At 37.3% G+C, this 16,256-nt stretch overlaps 3 protein-coding genes and 1 non-coding gene across 6 annotated transcripts; 3 read left to right on the forward strand and 1 right to left on the reverse strand.

The window, feature by feature from the left end:
• Positions 1-373: 373 nt before the first annotated feature.
• On the forward strand, positions 374-447 carry TRNAT-AGU (transfer RNA threonine (anticodon AGU)). The gene has a single exon. It is a non-coding gene; the product is annotated as a tRNA-Thr (tRNA).
• Positions 448-1,564: 1,117 nt separating this feature from the next.
• Positions 1,565-3,894, reverse strand: MTPB1 (metal tolerance protein B1). Of its 2 annotated transcripts, none has more exons than XM_086256260.1 (3): positions 3,501-3,894; positions 3,357-3,405; positions 1,565-2,757 (listed from the first exon to the last, which is right to left on the reverse strand). In XM_086256260.1, the coding sequence occupies exon 3, from the start codon at positions 2,755-2,757 to the stop codon at positions 1,597-1,599; it is 1,161 nt and encodes a 386-aa protein (XP_086112386.1). In that variant the 5' UTR covers positions 3,357-3,405; positions 3,501-3,894; the 3' UTR covers positions 1,565-1,596. The 2 variants fall into 2 exon arrangements, with proteins under 2 accessions (XP_086112386.1, XP_086112394.1); XM_086256268.1 differs by having other exon boundaries at positions 3,497-3,894.
• A 1,199-nt stretch (positions 3,895-5,093) lies between these two features.
• LOC147296491 (uncharacterized) lies at positions 5,094-7,229 on the forward strand. The gene is made up of 2 exons (XM_086229270.1): positions 5,094-5,982; positions 6,307-7,229. Exons 1-2 carry the CDS (start codon positions 5,094-5,096, stop codon positions 7,227-7,229), a joined length of 1,812 nt encoding a protein of 603 aa, XP_086085396.1.
• Positions 7,230-8,172: 943 nt separating this feature from the next.
• Positions 8,173-12,028, forward strand: LOC147296492 (myosin heavy chain-like protein). 2 transcript variants are annotated; one of them, XM_086253777.1, is made up of 15 exons: positions 8,173-8,296; positions 8,394-8,481; positions 8,564-8,610; positions 8,762-8,851; positions 8,964-9,017; positions 9,346-9,423; positions 9,514-9,582; positions 9,660-9,815; positions 9,898-10,024; positions 10,245-10,282; positions 10,592-10,681; positions 10,778-10,882; positions 11,116-11,265; positions 11,497-11,606; positions 11,707-12,028. In XM_086253777.1, the coding sequence occupies exons 1-15, from the start codon at positions 8,261-8,263 to the stop codon at positions 11,780-11,782; spliced, it is 1,314 nt and encodes a 437-aa protein (XP_086109903.1). In that variant the 5' UTR covers positions 8,173-8,260; the 3' UTR covers positions 11,783-12,028. The 2 variants fall into 2 exon arrangements, with proteins under 2 accessions (XP_086109903.1, XP_086109911.1); XM_086253785.1 differs by lacking the exon at positions 8,173-8,296 and having other exon boundaries at positions 8,393-8,481; positions 8,757-8,851.
• Positions 12,029-16,256: the final 4,228 nt, after the last annotated feature.

The raw sequence follows: 16,256 nt of genomic DNA on the forward strand, positions 1-16,256 counted from the left end.
TCCCTAGTAATTATTGATCACTCCCTCCTTCCCTCTCTCACTCTGCCAAGAACAAACTTTGATATCTTAGAAGAAAGATAAGGTAGACAGGCGCTATGATGAAATTAAAAGTGATAACAAGGTTAAAATGGTTTTGTAGTTTGCCATGCAGATTGTGAGCTGGAGAACATTGTTACACCTAGAGGAAGCTGAGGCTAAAGATCTCATTTGCAATCTCCACCGCAATGTTGAGCAGAGGCTTGGTACCAAGGGAGCTCATGAAATAAAAGTTAGTATGCATGATGCATGAACTCTCTTTCTTTCTCTCTCCATTTATTGGTTTCACGGATCATATGATTTTCTTTTTCTTACACCTATTATATAATATCAATATGCTCTCGTAGCTCAGTTGGTTAGAGCACCCGTTTAGTAAGCGGGAGGTCTTGAGTTCGAGTCTCAACGAGAGCAAATCAAAACTACTTCATTAGTCCCTCATTCTGTGTACAGTTCAGTGTTACCGGAATTGCGTTTGGTTTGGCCACATGTTGTCCCATCCAACATTTTTACACCTATTTGGCTATTGTTCGTATCTCAGGTACTTCGAAGGTATCGCTTGCCAAGTAGCAAATCATGCATTAAGTCTCTCCTAAAGGCTATCTGTCCAAAACCTTATGTCAGATGGCGCTTTACTTTGCAGAGTCCATAGAATTGAATATTTATGGTTTAGGTTAACTTATTTGTCGATAGCATATTTTAAATATCCTCTTTAAAGTATTTGATGTATTTTTATTTTCGTTCTGTGACAGAATACCACTCTGTGCTACTCATACTATGATTTCTATTGATGAAAATTGCCCAGCTTCTACAGAGAGAAGGGTTAACTTTGTGTCTCGAAGATGGAAGCATTGGGTTTGGTGAGGTTAGGTTTGGTTTTAATATTTTTTTACTTAATCCACTCGCGTACTTATGAAGATTATTAGACTATTCATGACTGATTAAAAAATGTTTTGCCTCTAGATATCCAGAGAGAAAATAGAAAATCTTCTATATTTGAAAGAGAAACTGAGGTTTCTTATTCATATGATGAAAAGAGCTCAGATCAGTTGCTTCCTTCCTCTGCTAAAGGGCTGATTTTCTTCTTGGATGTGGACCAACGTGGGAATCTTGGTAGGCATAGGCTTGTTTGAATGACATGCAGTCCCAGTTCCTCGTTGAGTGGCTTGATAGACTCATAACTAGTTCAATTCTGTGGCATTTCCTAATGTGTAAATTTTAATAAAAATAGGGTCTTTCTTATCCTTACAAATTGATGTAGCTGGAAGACATAGGTGTTCAGTAGCTTGTTTAAAATGACATACTAATATTATCGGAGTATGTGAACTTGTAAGAATGAGGTTCTGACGGGTTAGAAACCAAGTAATTTTCAATTTTAATTACTTGTTCAAAAAGGCAACTAGGTGATCAGCTAGGTGTGTCTGACCAGACAACATATGCGTTTACATTAGCAGAGAAATCCATGGCAGACAAAAGTCTCACACTCCCCACATTTCAACAACCATCTTCTAAAAGTTTAGGGGAAAAGGTAGAATTTAATAACACTTGCCGTTTTATATTACACTACTCAATCTGTATAGTTACATGATGTATTCTGTAAGTTTTTTCACAGTAATCCCTTATCTTGTAAATTATCTGACTAGAGCTTACTGCCGGCTCCGGCGTTACATGGCAAGACAACAACGTTTTTCCAGGTGTTAGTGCCCAAACATGTAGATCATGAACAACCTGAACACCTTTGATGCACTTGAGACCTTCTTCTAGCCTGGCAATATCAACCTCACTTGGTGTTCTCTCCATCAATATGCTATATATATTTCTAAGCATGGGTGTAGTTGTGCTTAGAGCAAAAACAGAGAATATGAGCGTGCATAATAAATCAACTACTAACCAATCTGGTTTCGCCCATATGATTGCTCCAGCAATCATCACCCCAACAGACTGAATCATATCGGCCATGACGTGCAAGTAAGCTCCTTGGAGATTTATGTTTAAAATTTTAGTCTTTTCTGGAGAACTTGACACCAGACTAGTTTTATCGTCTTCAGTTATTGCACATGCTTCCTCCGTTTCATGATCATGACTATGACTATGACTATGACCATGACCATGGTCATGGTCATGGTCATGATCTAAGTCCCCACAGGCATGATGAGAGTGATTGTGACCAAGCCACATGACCATGATAAAGTTAACAATAAATCCAAATGCGGCAACTGCAAACATGAGAACCCCATTCACCTTTTCACTTTTGTGAAGCATCCTGTCAACTGCTTCATAGATCAAGATCCCAGAGACCAGCCATATGAGCTGCACAGATAGAAGGGCACCCAAAACCTCGAGACGGTGATATCCGAAAGACTGGTATGGTGTTGCCTCCCAACCTGAAGCTATTACTGTGAAAAGAGCAATGGAGAATCCAGCAACATCAGTGAGCAAGTGTGCTGCATCTGTGAGTACTGCAAGGCTGTTGGCTTTGATACCACCAACAATTTCTACAACCATAAACAACAGATAGACGATTATGAGTCCGCAAAGTTTTCTTGCTGACTTTGACCGTTGTTTCGAATCCAAACTAGTATTCTCCTTTTTGGAGAAAGGACAAACAGAAGAGCAAGGTAACTGTGGTGGCACAGGAAGAACATCAATCCTTTCAGAGACTATCGGAATCTCAATTTCCTGGTGGGGGTCTGGTCTAGACAAGGGCACCTTCTCATATTCCATCTGCTTCAGCAAAGTGATAGTTAATTCATTAAAAAAACAGAAAAAATTCTGATAAAGAGTTGCAGTAATTTGATTAATTGCATAATTCACTCAATAAAATTGTAATGCCTCCTAAATGGTTTACATTGCACATTAGGCCACTTCTTACTCTCAGTAATAACTTTATCAGCTGGTTCTATAATTCACCATGTTTAGTCCCTGAAACAATAATACATATTTTTCTACAATCTCATACTTCTGTCTCCTTCACCAAGAATAAAAACACTCAAAATCAGGGACCCTTGGTGATTCCAAAGGATCAATTATAAGGCCCAGTTCAATACCAAGCTTCCAACTTTGCAATTATACACCAAATTAAACATAAAAACGAATCAGGCAAAGCAATATGTCCCAACCAAAAACTGTCAAACTAAGAGACCCAAAAACTGTTGATTAAAAAATTGCATGTACTACCATTTTCCATGATTTTTATGTAACCACTTAATAAAATTCAACATAAAGATCCAAATACCATTTCAAAAATGAAATCAAAGAACCCAAAAACTAAAAATTCAAAAAGAAAAAGGAAGGCAGAGATCAAGTGGGATTGATGGAGGTACCTTAGAATCAGAGCAGAGCACAGTTCAGCTTTGTTGGGTCTCTTGGGTTCTTATGGAACAAAAAAACAAAGGGGTTAGCAAAATTAATAGGGAAAGCTTATTGAAATAAAATAAGAAAATAATTGGGTTGTTACACTTACATACATATGGAAACTCATTTGTCATTTGTGCTCAGTCACACACTATTTCCATCTTTTCTCAAGCCTCGGGGACAACGGCAGTTATGTTTAACGTGACATCCAAATCAGGACGAAAACAATGAAGTTGATGGGTCGGCCATCACTAATTTCCCTACTATATTTCTTCCTCAAATTTGGGAATCCATTTGAGGAAAAGTCAAAATTTGAGGAATCATTCTTCAATGCTAAATCAAATTTGAGTAAGCCCAAAACACCCCAATTTGTTTTGGGGAAGATTTTGGAGATTTCTCAAATTTATGGAAGGCCTGAAGTTGGGAAGTAAACAATTTTTCCTCAGATTTGATTTGGGGAAGAGTTTGGAAGATTACAGGGTGATTTTGCGCTGCTCGCCTTATACGGCGTCGTTTTCTGCTCTATTTTTTCGTCAAAAGAAAATTAGACACCCTACTTTAAATCCAAAGTGGGTGAACCTCCTTGGTGGAGTCTGCTGTACCATTGATCTTCCTTGAATAAAATAATATCTGCCATATTTTTTATTGGTCTAATGATATTTCTTTGTGAAATGTTGAAAATGTTTCAAGTTTGAATTTTCAACCATTAAGTAATCAATAATCATGCTAATTTGCTACAATTAATTCTGATTATTAGTTTCCTAGTTTTGTACATTCAACCTTGTATAAATTCTTCAAAGAAAGAATCATTCTCTCATTTTCTAACAATAAATAGTTTTTTTAATCCCCATCAAGTTGCATCCACTATAATGTGTCAAATTTGAACAGAAATATTTCTTACTATTATCAAAGAAATAAAGTTTGTTTGGAGAAGTGAAAACTAATTAAGAGGCTAAAATGTACTGCAGGTTGAACACTTCTTCAAAGAATAATTTGCCTCACATGAACCTTTTCTTCAGCTGCCGGCCTACTGTAGCAACTAGCAAGCAGCCAATTTATTTAAGCTTAGAATATTTGGCTAAAGCCTACATTATGACATAACTAGCTTAGAATATTCATTAAATAATCATGTCAATTTTCCTCAATTATTAATTCTGAATAATTATTTGTTTACTCAAAGAAACAAAGGTTCACTGAAGAGAAGTGAAAGCAAAGCAACGCACCCAAATGTTCTTGTCGATGACTTGAAGGAAGAATGTTCTTGTTGGTGCATTCTACCAAGTAGCAGCCAACAAAGTTATCCCCATCACTTTGTTTTCTTTTCACTTTTTGGACAAGGTTTACTAGCTAAAGTGTGCATATATAGGATCCCTATACCCGAATTCTAGAGAATACTTCATTCTACTAATTTTCGTTTGGCCCTGTCCAGCTTCACTCAAATCTGTTGGGTGCAAAACTTCACTACTCTTCAAGTTCTGTTTTTTTTGGTGGCTATAAAAATAGGATTACATCAGAAAATGATCAAGGCATGTGAGTAAAAGACTAAGGATCATAGCAATTGGCCCCTTGTCGAGGTAAGCTAGGTTGCAATTGTCTTCAAATTTTGTTTAATTAATTTTTGCTTTCTAATTTTCTATTCTATATTATATTGAATTTTAATTGCATAGATGCCGGCAGTTTAATATCCGAAAGGGCAGTAAGAAGGGATGGTGCAACTTGTTCCAGAAAGTGTGGTGAAACTATGGAATGAATGGGAACTCCGGGCAATGGTTCTAAGCAGCCTCTTCTTACAAATTGTCCTAATCATCCTAGGAAGCCGTCGAAAGTACATTGCTGGAAATTGGGTAAGAATTGTGGTTTGGATGGCCTACTTATCAGCAGATGCCATTGCTAGCGTCGCGCTTGGAATGATCACCAACTTCCAAGGAGATGATGAACAAAATTCCACACATCCAAACACCCAAATCATGGCTCTTTGGGCACCCTTTCTTCTTGTGCACCTTGGTGGTCCAGACACCATTACTGCTTACTCAATGGAGGACAATGAGCTTTGGTTGAGGCACCTCTTGGGCTTACTTGTCCAGGTTGGACTTGTAATGTACATCCTTTTAAGATCATGGACAGGCAGCTCCTACCCCCTCGCATTGCTAGCAATACCAATCTTCGTTGCTGGAGTTATTAAATATGGAGAGAGGACTTGGGTCTTGCGCTCTGCAAGCAATGAAAAACAATTTAGGGGCTCGCCCAAAGTCCTTAATCGGGGTAAAGGTTATGCTGATTTTGCCGCAGAATATAGCGCCATAAAAGCTCGAGGAGAGGAGATAGAATATAGCTCTACGCTTACTGAAGGTACGTCAACTATTAGAGTCGATCCCGTTATTCGTGAAGCAAAATATTTGCATGAATCCTACGAATTATTCAAGATCTTCAGGCGTCTTTATGCAGATCTCATCCTTGATTATCATGCAAATAGTTACTGCTCTGCTATGATAAGTGGTCATTCATCAGTATATGTCTTCAAACAGGTTGAGGTGGAGCTTAGTTTTATGTATGATGTGCTATACACAAAAGCAAGCATAGTGTATTCTCTCACAGGTGTCATTTTCCGCTCCATCAGTTTGCTTTGCTATGTTTCCACATCTATTGTTTTTTGTCTCGCCATTGATAAGCAGCTCTATTCCACCATTGACATAACTCTCACTTACTTGTTGTCTATTGGAGCTATTACTCTTGAGTTGTATGCCATCGTTGTGCTAGTTTCCACAGACTGGACAATGTACTGGTTAAGCAAGCAAAAACACCCTCTAGCTTACCCTATCTATCGAGCAATCTCTTCTTTTCGATCAAGTTTTTTGAGCAGTAGAAAGAGGTGGTCTGAATCTATAGCACAATTCAATCTCATGGAGTTTTGTCTAAAAGAGAAACCTCCCAAGTGTGCTGGAATTCAAAGGGTCCTTGGTATCTATGAAATGTCAGAAAAGTATTGGTATACAACTTTTGAGGTTGTCCCCATCAAAATGAAAGAGCTTATTTGTGAGCAACTCAAAGAAGCTATGAGTGATCAAGATGCTTTTCGGAAAGAGAGGCAAGAGATCTTGAAATGGAGAGGAAAACATGTGCTACAAAAAAATGGATGTTTCAACAACTTGGGTTGGAGTGTGGAAACACAAATTGAGAAGAGCATTCTTCTCTGGCACATTGCAACAGATTTATGCTTCTATAATGATGATCTTGACAAAGATGACGAGGCTCGTAATCGCAATTCCAAATCCAAGTTGAGCTGGTTATTTTCAGATTATATGATGTATATTGTGGTGATGCGCCCTTTGATGTTGCCAAAGGGAATTGGAGGGGTTAGGTTTGAAGACACATGTGCAGAGGCCATAGAATTTTTTAAAACGAGAACAAGTAACATAAAGAATGGAAAAAGCGATGCCTGTAAGGTGTTGCTTGAGGTGAACACAGAGCTAGATCCAGAATTCGTGATAGGAGACAGAAGCAAGAGTGTGTTGTTTCAAGGGTGTAGGCTTGCGAAGCAATTGCAATCACTAGAAACAGAGGAGGGGTGGACTAATGAAGAGAAATGGGAAATGATAAGTCAAGTGTGGATAGAGATATTGTGTTATGCAGCAAGCCAATGTGGATGGAACCACCACGCGCAACAACTCAGGCGTGGGGGAGAGCTACTTACTCATGTCTGCCTTCTCATGGCAAATTTTGGTTTGAGCCAACAGTTTCAAATAACTCGCGGCATACCAAATGTCACTATCTCTTCTGCAGGCACCAGGCGGAGCTCGGCCGCGTCGGGACCACTTTTACCACCTCGTGGTGTAAGGGATTAACGTAAATATGGAATAATTATCATTTTCATTGGATGGTTCCCCTTCATTTCCGGCTATATTAAGCTCAAAAGTTCATTAGAGAATATGTATTCCAATTTATCTTCATTTGTGATGAGCTGATTGTACATTGTAATTATTATCCTCGAATTATATTTATGGATCGTTTTATTTGATAGCAAATTATATTTAAATTAATAAAATATTTCAATATTACATAATGACCAATGTAAATTTTTTTTTTCTATAATGACCAATAGATTTTGAAATTATATTCCACTTTAGTCACTAAACCAAATATATTTGATGATGTCATGTGTTTTGATGCATTGAAAAATATCAAATTACTCATCTTTTTTTTATTACTTTTAGACGTAAAATTACAATGTTGCCCTTGATTTAATTTAATTAGGATATAAAAATAAGATTTAGGATATAGAATAAAATTGAGGTACATGGTATATAAATAGAGTTTAGGGTTTATAAATGAGGTACAGGGTATATAATAAGATTTAAGGTTTAGAAATGAGATTTAGGATTCTAGAGCTTATGACTTTGCAATCTAATTAAATTTGAAAAATAATGTATGTTTATTAATCTATTGTAATTTATCTTTATTCATTTTGGTCAATAGTGAGTAAAATGAAATTATAAAAAAGTGCTTTAATTAATATGTAATTGTGAAAAATTTTATTGATTTATTTGTGAAAATATTTGAACAATATAGCATCATAATACAATAATGGAAAAAATAAAAAAGCCTTTTTTTCTTTTACCCGGTACTTTTTGTTAGAAGTTAGAACAGTTTTGACTCTTGACTTGAAAGGAGAAAAAGAAAAAGGAGGAATCAGGAAATGGGCTTGTATTTGGGCCCTGTCAGCCAATTTCTTCTATTTGGGCCTCCTAACCGTTAGAAATTTGACAGAGCACCGTTCTCTCTCTCTCTTCCCGTAAACTAATCCAGAGAGAAACGCCGTGCAGAGGCTGAAGACAGAGAGAGAAATCGTCCTCGCACCTTGTCTTCGCTCTCTGCCATGGACTCGCGCCACGCATCTCTCGGCCGACGAACGGTGCAGATCTCATCACCGGCCACTTTTTTATTCTCAATGTTGATATCCGAGATCTCATATTCTCCTTCCGTTTATTCATTGTATTTGAATTTCCCAGTTGGAAGATATTCGTCAAAAGCGAGCTGCAGAAAGATTGAACAAAACTTCTTCGGGACCCGATCTCATCAAAATCCCAATCCCTATCGGTCCGTCGTTTGTATTTTGTTGAACTTCTCTTTTAATTTCTAATTGGATTGTGTGTTGTTGCTAATATTGCTCGGTGTACAGATAATGTAGGGATGAGAAAATCGGAGAGCGCAAATCGACTCTCTGAGGTTGGAGCTAATTTCTGTATAGAAATAAAATTTTGAAATTTATTTAAGTTTTCGTTTGGTTCCTTAGAAAATTGAGGGAAAGATGTGATTTTGTTAACAATTTGTGCGCTGTCAGTTTTAGATTCTTATGTGACTTTAATTGCTAGTGCAGAGCGACGTTAGTGATTTGGTCGCTCAGATAAAAGACTTGGAGAAGAAGAATGCTGAACTGGAAGAACAAAACAAAAATTTGGCTTCCATGGTAGGACTATTATTTGTGCGGTTGTTTCTTTCTAAGTTTTCACTTTAGGAGGCTTAGTTTTGGTTTATGATCAATTGCGTTGCCTAATTATTTTCTCCTCTTAATGTTTCAGCTTGAAACAAAGGAAACCGGGAGTGACGTGCTGCAGAAGCGTTTGAATGATCTGGTAAATGTAGCATCTTTAAATATCCTCACTTGTGATATTTTAAAAGAGTGCGAATGGAATTTTAATGTAAAATTGGTTGAGGAATTCAAGGGAAATGACCAGCATTAGTGATCGGTACAAGAGATGTTCAATCCCCAAATTTGATAATGGTGACCTAAAAAGTCAGATTATTATGTTCATTATTATTATTTGAATTCTGTTGTTTTCTTATGTCTTTGTCTATATTGTTTTCTTTTCAGGTTCCGTATTATTATTTTTTTGTTGCCTGTACTTCTATTATTACTTTTTCAGCCTGTTCCTGCTGACTTGTTTTTGCTGTAAATTTCAGGAGCAAAACACTGTACCGTCTTTGAGAAAAGCTCTCAAGGATGTTGCAATGGAGAAGGATGCAGCAGTTGTTGCACGGGTACTGGCCGTCTATATGTTCAGTGTTGCTGTTTCATCTCACTTGTTCATTGTGTTTAGTGTCACTTAAAAACTTTGATTCTTAGTGTAGGAGGATCTTTCAGCCCAGCTTCGTACACTCAAGAAACGTCTTAAGGATGCAGAAGAAGAACAGTATCGAGTATGCAATTCGTTTCTCCATTAGTTCTCTTGGTGCAGCAGTTTACTATTCTTCTCTGACTTGTTATCTTGCAACAGGCTGAGGAAGATGCAGCGACCTTGAGAGCAGAACTGAATATGATACAGCAACAAGCAATGAGTGGTTCACTTGGTGCAGTAACCTCAATTACTAATTCACCAGATCAGATACAAACCTTAGAAAAGGAGTTAGCTAGCTTAAAATCTGAGTTACAGGTAACAGTTTGTTTAATAGCCTTTTGTAGTTTCCCTTCTGGTGGTTGTTTATGGGTCCCTAACTGTGGTGAACATTTTGTAGCGAGAGTCACTGTTGAGACAGCAAGAGCGACAGCAATTAGCAGAGGAGCAAGCCCGGTCATCCACCCTTACATCTGAAAAGCAGGAATTGGAAGAAAAGCTTGCTGCTATATCTAGAGAGGCTTCAGGTACTGTTAATTACAATTTCCTAGATCAGATTGCTCAATCTAGAATGGCTTTAATATGTTTTGAGCTATATCCACTGCCATGGATGCAGTTTTATGGTTCTGTCAATTATGCTGTTGTATGGCCCTCTAATATCTATTTGAGGTGTAATAGTATTTTACAAAAAGTTCAGAGTTTCTGAATGTTGTTTCTATGTCATTGTTGCTGGTCCGTGCATTGCAGAAGTCTCAAATACAGTGGCTAGCAAGGCATTTTCATTGGTAAGTTTCTTGATGATCTTGTTTAAGAAATTTCATAGTTGCTTTGTCAAGGATTATCTGCAGAAAAAATATAGGGAGGGAAAATTGGAGGCGGGAACTTAATGATGATTGACATGTCAATCTCAGTCACAATTGAATGCAAATGTTAATCAGTTAAATTGAAAAAATAAAAAAAATAAAAATTGAATGGTCTTTTTCTTCTTAGTGTGACAGTAGTATGACTGATCAATTCTACCTTCACTCTTTCTTGTTGTTCCCTGATAAATATATTTTGATAAATGATTTACTGGTTAATGCATTAATGACCAGGAAGACAAGGAGAAACTTGAGAAGCGGTTGCATGACATGGCTGTAGTGATTGAGAGATTAGAAAGTAGTAGACAAAAACTTTTATTAGAGGTAGTCCTCGCAAACTCTCTATTTTATCACTCCAATAGGAATTTTATTGTGTATATGTTGTTTAACATCAACCTTGCATTTCATAAATGGTGGCAGATTGATTCCCAATCTTCTGAGATAGAGAGGCTTTTTGAGGAAAATAGTAATCTATCGAGTTCTTATCAGGAGGCGATGAGCATACAAGTGCGCTGGGAGAATCAGGTAATTGTTACTGGCTTAGTTGATGAGGATTGACAAATCTGGCTTGTGGTTCTAGGAACTCTACTGTTGCCTAATCTGGTGCATGTTGCAGTATGAAACAGCATATGATACCGAATAAAAAATGATTTTATTTTGTTCACAGTATCTTTATGGGGTAGTCATCTATTTGCTAGATTTGCACAGCTATTTTGTTTTCGTGAAACTTCTTATTTGCCTGACTTTTGAACCTGCAGGTGAAGGACTGTCTTAAGCAAAATGAAGAGCTCCGTGGAATTTTGGATAAGTTAAGAACAGACCAGGCCAAGGGGTTGCTGGAATCCCATAAAGATGGGGCTAACGAGACTGGTTCAGCTGCGCACACAACTGAAGTTCTCTCCATCAAGGTTAGTCTGGTTGCTTATTGCCACATTTGATCATTAATAAAATTTTGCAGTAAAACACTTCTCAAAAAAAGTGAAGCAAAAGAAGGTTTTACTTTTTGAGCTTCCCATGGTGCTTTGTTTTATTAAAAATTCCAGATGAAGGATGAGATTTGTGGGAAAAGTCTCACAACTTTTTGCCGATGACTAAATGCTGAATAAGAGAAACAATTTTTGTGTTTCTTTTCTTTGCAGGATCAACTTGCAAAAGAACAGAGCAGAGCAGAGGCATTATCAGCTGAGATACTGCAGCTCTCAGCACAACTCCAACAAGCCACTCAAGCATACAATGGGCTTGCGCGCCTGTAATACTCTCTCTCTCTCCCCCAATTCATTTTGTTCTTATTAATTATGTGCAAACTGCACCTTCACTGATGTTGATTTTATCTAATTAATGTATTGCAGCTATAAACCAGTGCTGCGAAACATAGAAAGCAGTCTCATCAAGATGAAACAAGATGGCCCTGTGACTGTTCGGTGAATGCAAAAGCAAATCTGCACAAACCTTTTAAAAAATTTCGTTGCAGTAGCACTCCTTCATTTGTCAAATTTTTGTATTCAATTTGTGCTCATCATTCTTCATTCTTCATTTCTAAGAAACAGGTTCCAAAGTGTTGACTGAATAGCTTTTGTAGAATGGTTCTTAATGTATATTTTGTATGAAACAACTACTCTCTTATCACAAATATACCGATGATAATGATAACCATGTGCTCCGTTCAGATTACTGTAACATGATCCGAACTGTTAATTCTAACCATCGATCAAATGAATTCTTGTTTGATGTGTGGTGTAATTTTCTTTTTCTACTAAGCTTAAGTGATTACAGCACAAGCTTAAATGAATTCTGTATGGTTACTTACACAACTACAACAAAATTGAAACTCTCTTACAATACAATACGACTTACATTGCCACAGATCCCATTGGTCATCTACAAATCCACAAGAAGTGCTCTCTCAGCCAATTCTCAGTAGCTTCTTTTGGCAAGCAGAGGATCCACTTCCTTGTTGTTGTGGTTATAAAGTTGAATGTTACATCTGAAAAGGGTTAAGGCAAGTGAGAAACTTAGTCAAGGTCTCGGTGTTCTATTTTATTTAAGAATAGGGTTAAGGCAAGTGAGAAACAGACTAATAAATAACAAGAATGACTAATATATAGCAAAACTGTTCAGTGATGTAGGTCTTTGACCTATTCTATTTAAGAAAAGGTTAAGGCAAGTGGGGAACTAATTAATAAGAAAATTAATAGCAGAAACATATATTAATTTTCAATATTCGTAGTTATTAACTTATTATATGTGGAAATTCAGTAGCTATAATTATATTTCCATGTTAAGATTGATCACGATTAGTCTACAAATGTTGGTTGTATATAATAAATTGGCACTACCAAGGAACAAACCACTTTGGGTTGAATAATTCAATTCAATATTAAAACTAATCCAATGTTTTTCTCTGTTTCTGGGTGGTCAAACAAGGCATTTCAGTTATGGAAAGGCAAAAACCCAGTGCTATATAGTTTCCCAACTCTCATTTCTTATATCAGTTAACTCGTTGAATTTTAGTTGCCACCAGTTTAACATTCATAAAAATGAGAAATCTGGTGCAAATTATGGAACGAATGGAACCTCCGGGTAATGGTCATAAGCAGCCTATGCTTACAAACTGTTCTAATCATTTTTGGGAGTCGACGAAAGTACGTTGCTCAAAACTGGGTAAAAATTGTGACATGGATGGCATATTTATCAGCAGATTGGGTTGCTACTGTGGTCCTTGGAATGATCTCCAACTTCCAAGGAGACGAAGAAAATTCCTCACATCCAAACAGCCTGATGATCATGGCTTTTTGGGCACCGTTTCTTCTGGTTCACCTTGGTGGCCCAGACACCATTACTGCTTACTCATTAGAGGACAATGAGCTTACTAATAGAGGTTGAGCTTGGTTTTATGTATGATGTGTATTCTCGGACAGGTATCATTTTCCGTTTCATCAGCCTAGTTTGCTACATTTCTACACTTGTGATCTTTTGTCTCATCATTGATAAGAAGCTTTATCTCACCATTGACCAAATTCTAACTTACTTGTTGATTGTTGGAGCTATTACTCTTGAGCTATATGCCATCATTGTCCTAGTTTTCACAGATTGGACATTATACTGGTTAAGCAAACAAACGCATCCGTTAGCTTACCCTATCTATCAAGCAATCTCTAACTAATGGAAAAGGCCACGCCCGTCAGGCATTGCTTGAGGTGAACACAGAGTTAGATCCATCAACCGTGATAGGAGATAGAAGCAAGACAGTGTTGTTTGGTGGGTGTTGGCTTGCGAAACAGTTGGAGTCGCTCGAAACAGAGATGTTGTGTTATGGAGCAAGCCAATGTGGGTGAAACCACCACGCCCAACAGCTTACTCATGTTTGCCTTCTCATGGCAAATCTTGGTTTCACTCAACAATTTCAGAATTATTCCTCAAGTGAATGTATGGTTTTGTGTTTGTCTATAATGTTGGGCTGTGTGATAATGAATCGTTATAGAAGGAGCCCGATCCATTGCACCCAGCCCAACTCCAAATATAAACACAAAGCACTAAAAATTGGTTGAAGGGATCACTTGTCATCTATCAATAGGTGAGATTTCTCTGTGATACATGCCTCCTCAATTCTCGTTAATCATCATGTTTTTTTTTTTTAATTAGATTAAATTAATCAATTCTTTTGTCGATTTCAACTTCTAAGGAATCTCAGCTTTTTAATCATTCCCATAGCTTTAGCCTTTATAGCATAATATTATCTTCTTTATTTTTTTTTATCAAATATAACATAGTATTATTACCATAGCTTGAATTAATGGGACTACTATAAAAAATAAATAAATAATTATAGCAAATTTGTATGTCACTAATTCCTTTGTAATCCTTGAATCAACGGGTTTTGTTTCTAATAGTATTGTTTAAATTTGTAAATCAAAGTTAGATGTATTAGTGTAATAACATCTAAGTTATCTAACTGATTAGTGTATTAGTGTCTTGGTGTATTCTACAATAAATGAAGATATATGCCACAAAAGTTGATTAGCAATGGCCATTCAGTGTTGCACAGCTGGCCGGCTGATAAGCAATCATTGATATAAGTATCAAGTATAATCAAGATGTGAGACCAATCAAATGTGGTTGGTAAAATAAAGCACTTTGAACCCATTTGAAAATAGAACAATACAAAAGGAGAAAGTTAAAACAATTATTGTAACATATTCGTCATGATCAAAACTTGTTAAATAAGAAATTCATGTTAATCAGTGGTGCCTTGGCAACCCTTTTTAATGATTAAGCGTCTCTCATAAACAAAGAGGAGAAGAGAAGAGGCAAAGTAATTAATACCATGTTTTGGTGATAATTCATCAAATTCAGTGATGAAGAGCCAAAAAACCATTTGCTTCTGCATCCCTGCAGGCCGCAAACACAAAGAAGATGATGATGAATCTCATCACTCCAGCTCTCGTCGGAGTGGCAAGACCAGATCATCAAGACATGCTGTTTCAACGGCTGATGATGCTCATGGTGGACCCACCGCCCCCACTGCCGCCTCAAGCAACGATGTCGGCGTGGCTGTGGCTGTCATGACTGCAGCCAGCGTGTCTGCTACGGATGCCGGCGATGCTGGTGGTGGTAGTGCTCATGGTGGCGGAGATGGGGGTGGTTGATGACTTTTCAAATTAAGTTGGTGCGCTTTTGCAATTTTGTTCAATTATTTTCTGATAATATCTTTTTTTTTTTTTTTTCTGGATGAATTAAGGGGATGATAATTTCCTCTCTTTTTTTTTATGTTATTGTTATTGTTTTATGAAATTATGATTAATGTGAAGAGTGAAGGAGTGGACAATGTGATATTGTAATGGAATCTATGAGCTGGCCGCTAAAGTCAGGCTAATCCTAGAATGAATTCATTCGGATCCTCTGCTGATTTGGTTAATTAATGTGTGTTGTTTGTGAAATAAGAGAAGTTTTGCATTTGAATCAATGAATTTTTATATTTCAATTTGCTATTATTACGTTGCTTTCTTTATACGGTTGTCTCTTTCCATCTTTTTTTTTTCTTTTGGTACAAAACAAAGAATGTAAAGTTTTAAAAGATTTTAGTACAAAGCTTGGGGTGACACCTAGCTATGACCTACTCTCAGGCTGCTTAACCTAGTTTACAAACCACTATACTTTGCTGTGATCTATGATCCAAAGTTATGTTTTACTATTCTATTCCAATAATTTCCCCACTTTGATCACATATGATAATCCAGCAAAATGACGAAATATTTGTAAGCTATTTTTATTGACATCAGTAACTTCCAATCTAGTTTATGCGCTTTCAGTTTATATCATCTTTGGTTTTCTCTAAAAATGTTGAAGAAAAAAACCTCTTTGGCTGATAATCAAATGGTTAAAGTAGAGACACAAATATTTAACCATGAGAACCTTCTAAAATCACTAATTTAATAAGGAGCTTATCATTTTCACCTATGTTATTATAAGTTAACAATTTTGATTTTTTTAGAGGGCTGCTATTTGCACACTTTTTTTTTTTTTTAAATAAAAAACTAAAGAAAAAAGTCCAACACACCCCTCCCTCTTTCCCTCACCCAACTCAGACCAACACACACCTCCCCCTCCCTCACCCCCATCACTCCGCCCCTTCACCCAGCCCCTCCCCCCCTCATCCGACCACTCCCCCCTCCATTGGTGGCAAAAAACGACCGGAATCAGCGAAGAAAGTCGCGGCAGCCAAAGCTTTTCAGCTTCGATCCGGATTGTACGGCGGCGGGATGAAGGATTGGACCTCACAGGGAGGTCGGCGCCGCCAAGACGAAGAGATCCCAACAGGTCTCGCGTCGGGAGGTGGCCGGACGGCGAAGATCTGGCCGGGTCGGGTCGCAGTCCGACTGGGTTGTGCGGGTCTGAAATT

Source organism: Dryas octopetala, chromosome 1 (genome assembly GCF_963921425.1).
Source record: "Dryas octopetala chromosome 1, drDryOcto1.1, whole genome shotgun sequence".
NCBI classification, from domain to species: Eukaryota; Viridiplantae; Streptophyta; class Magnoliopsida; order Rosales; family Rosaceae; genus Dryas; species Dryas octopetala.

What these genes read in the sequence shown, in the direction of transcription:
- MTPB1 (XM_086256260.1), bottom strand. Translation starts at nt 2,757, where the DNA reads ATGGAATATGAGAAGGTGCCCTTGTCTAGACCAGACCCCCACCAGGAA.
- LOC147296492 (XM_086253777.1), top strand. Translation starts at nt 8,261, where the DNA reads ATGGACTCGCGCCACGCATCTCTCGGCCGACGAACG. An exon ending in GCTTAAAATCTGAGTTACAG is followed by an intron (nt 9,816 to 9,897) that starts GTAACAGTTTGT and finishes AACATTTTGTAG; the next exon opens with CGAGAGTCACTGTTGAGACA. An exon ending in TATATCTAGAGAGGCTTCAG is followed by an intron (nt 10,025 to 10,244) that starts GTACTGTTAATT and finishes CGTGCATTGCAG; the next exon opens with AAGTCTCAAATACAGTGGCT.
- LOC147296491 (XM_086229270.1), top strand. Translation starts at nt 5,094, where the DNA reads ATGGTGCAACTTGTTCCAGAAAGTGTGGTGAAACTATGGAATGAATGG. An exon ending in CATAGTGTATTCTCTCACAG is followed by an intron (nt 5,983 to 6,306) that starts GTGTCATTTTCC and finishes TTTGTCTAAAAG; the next exon opens with AGAAACCTCCCAAGTGTGCT.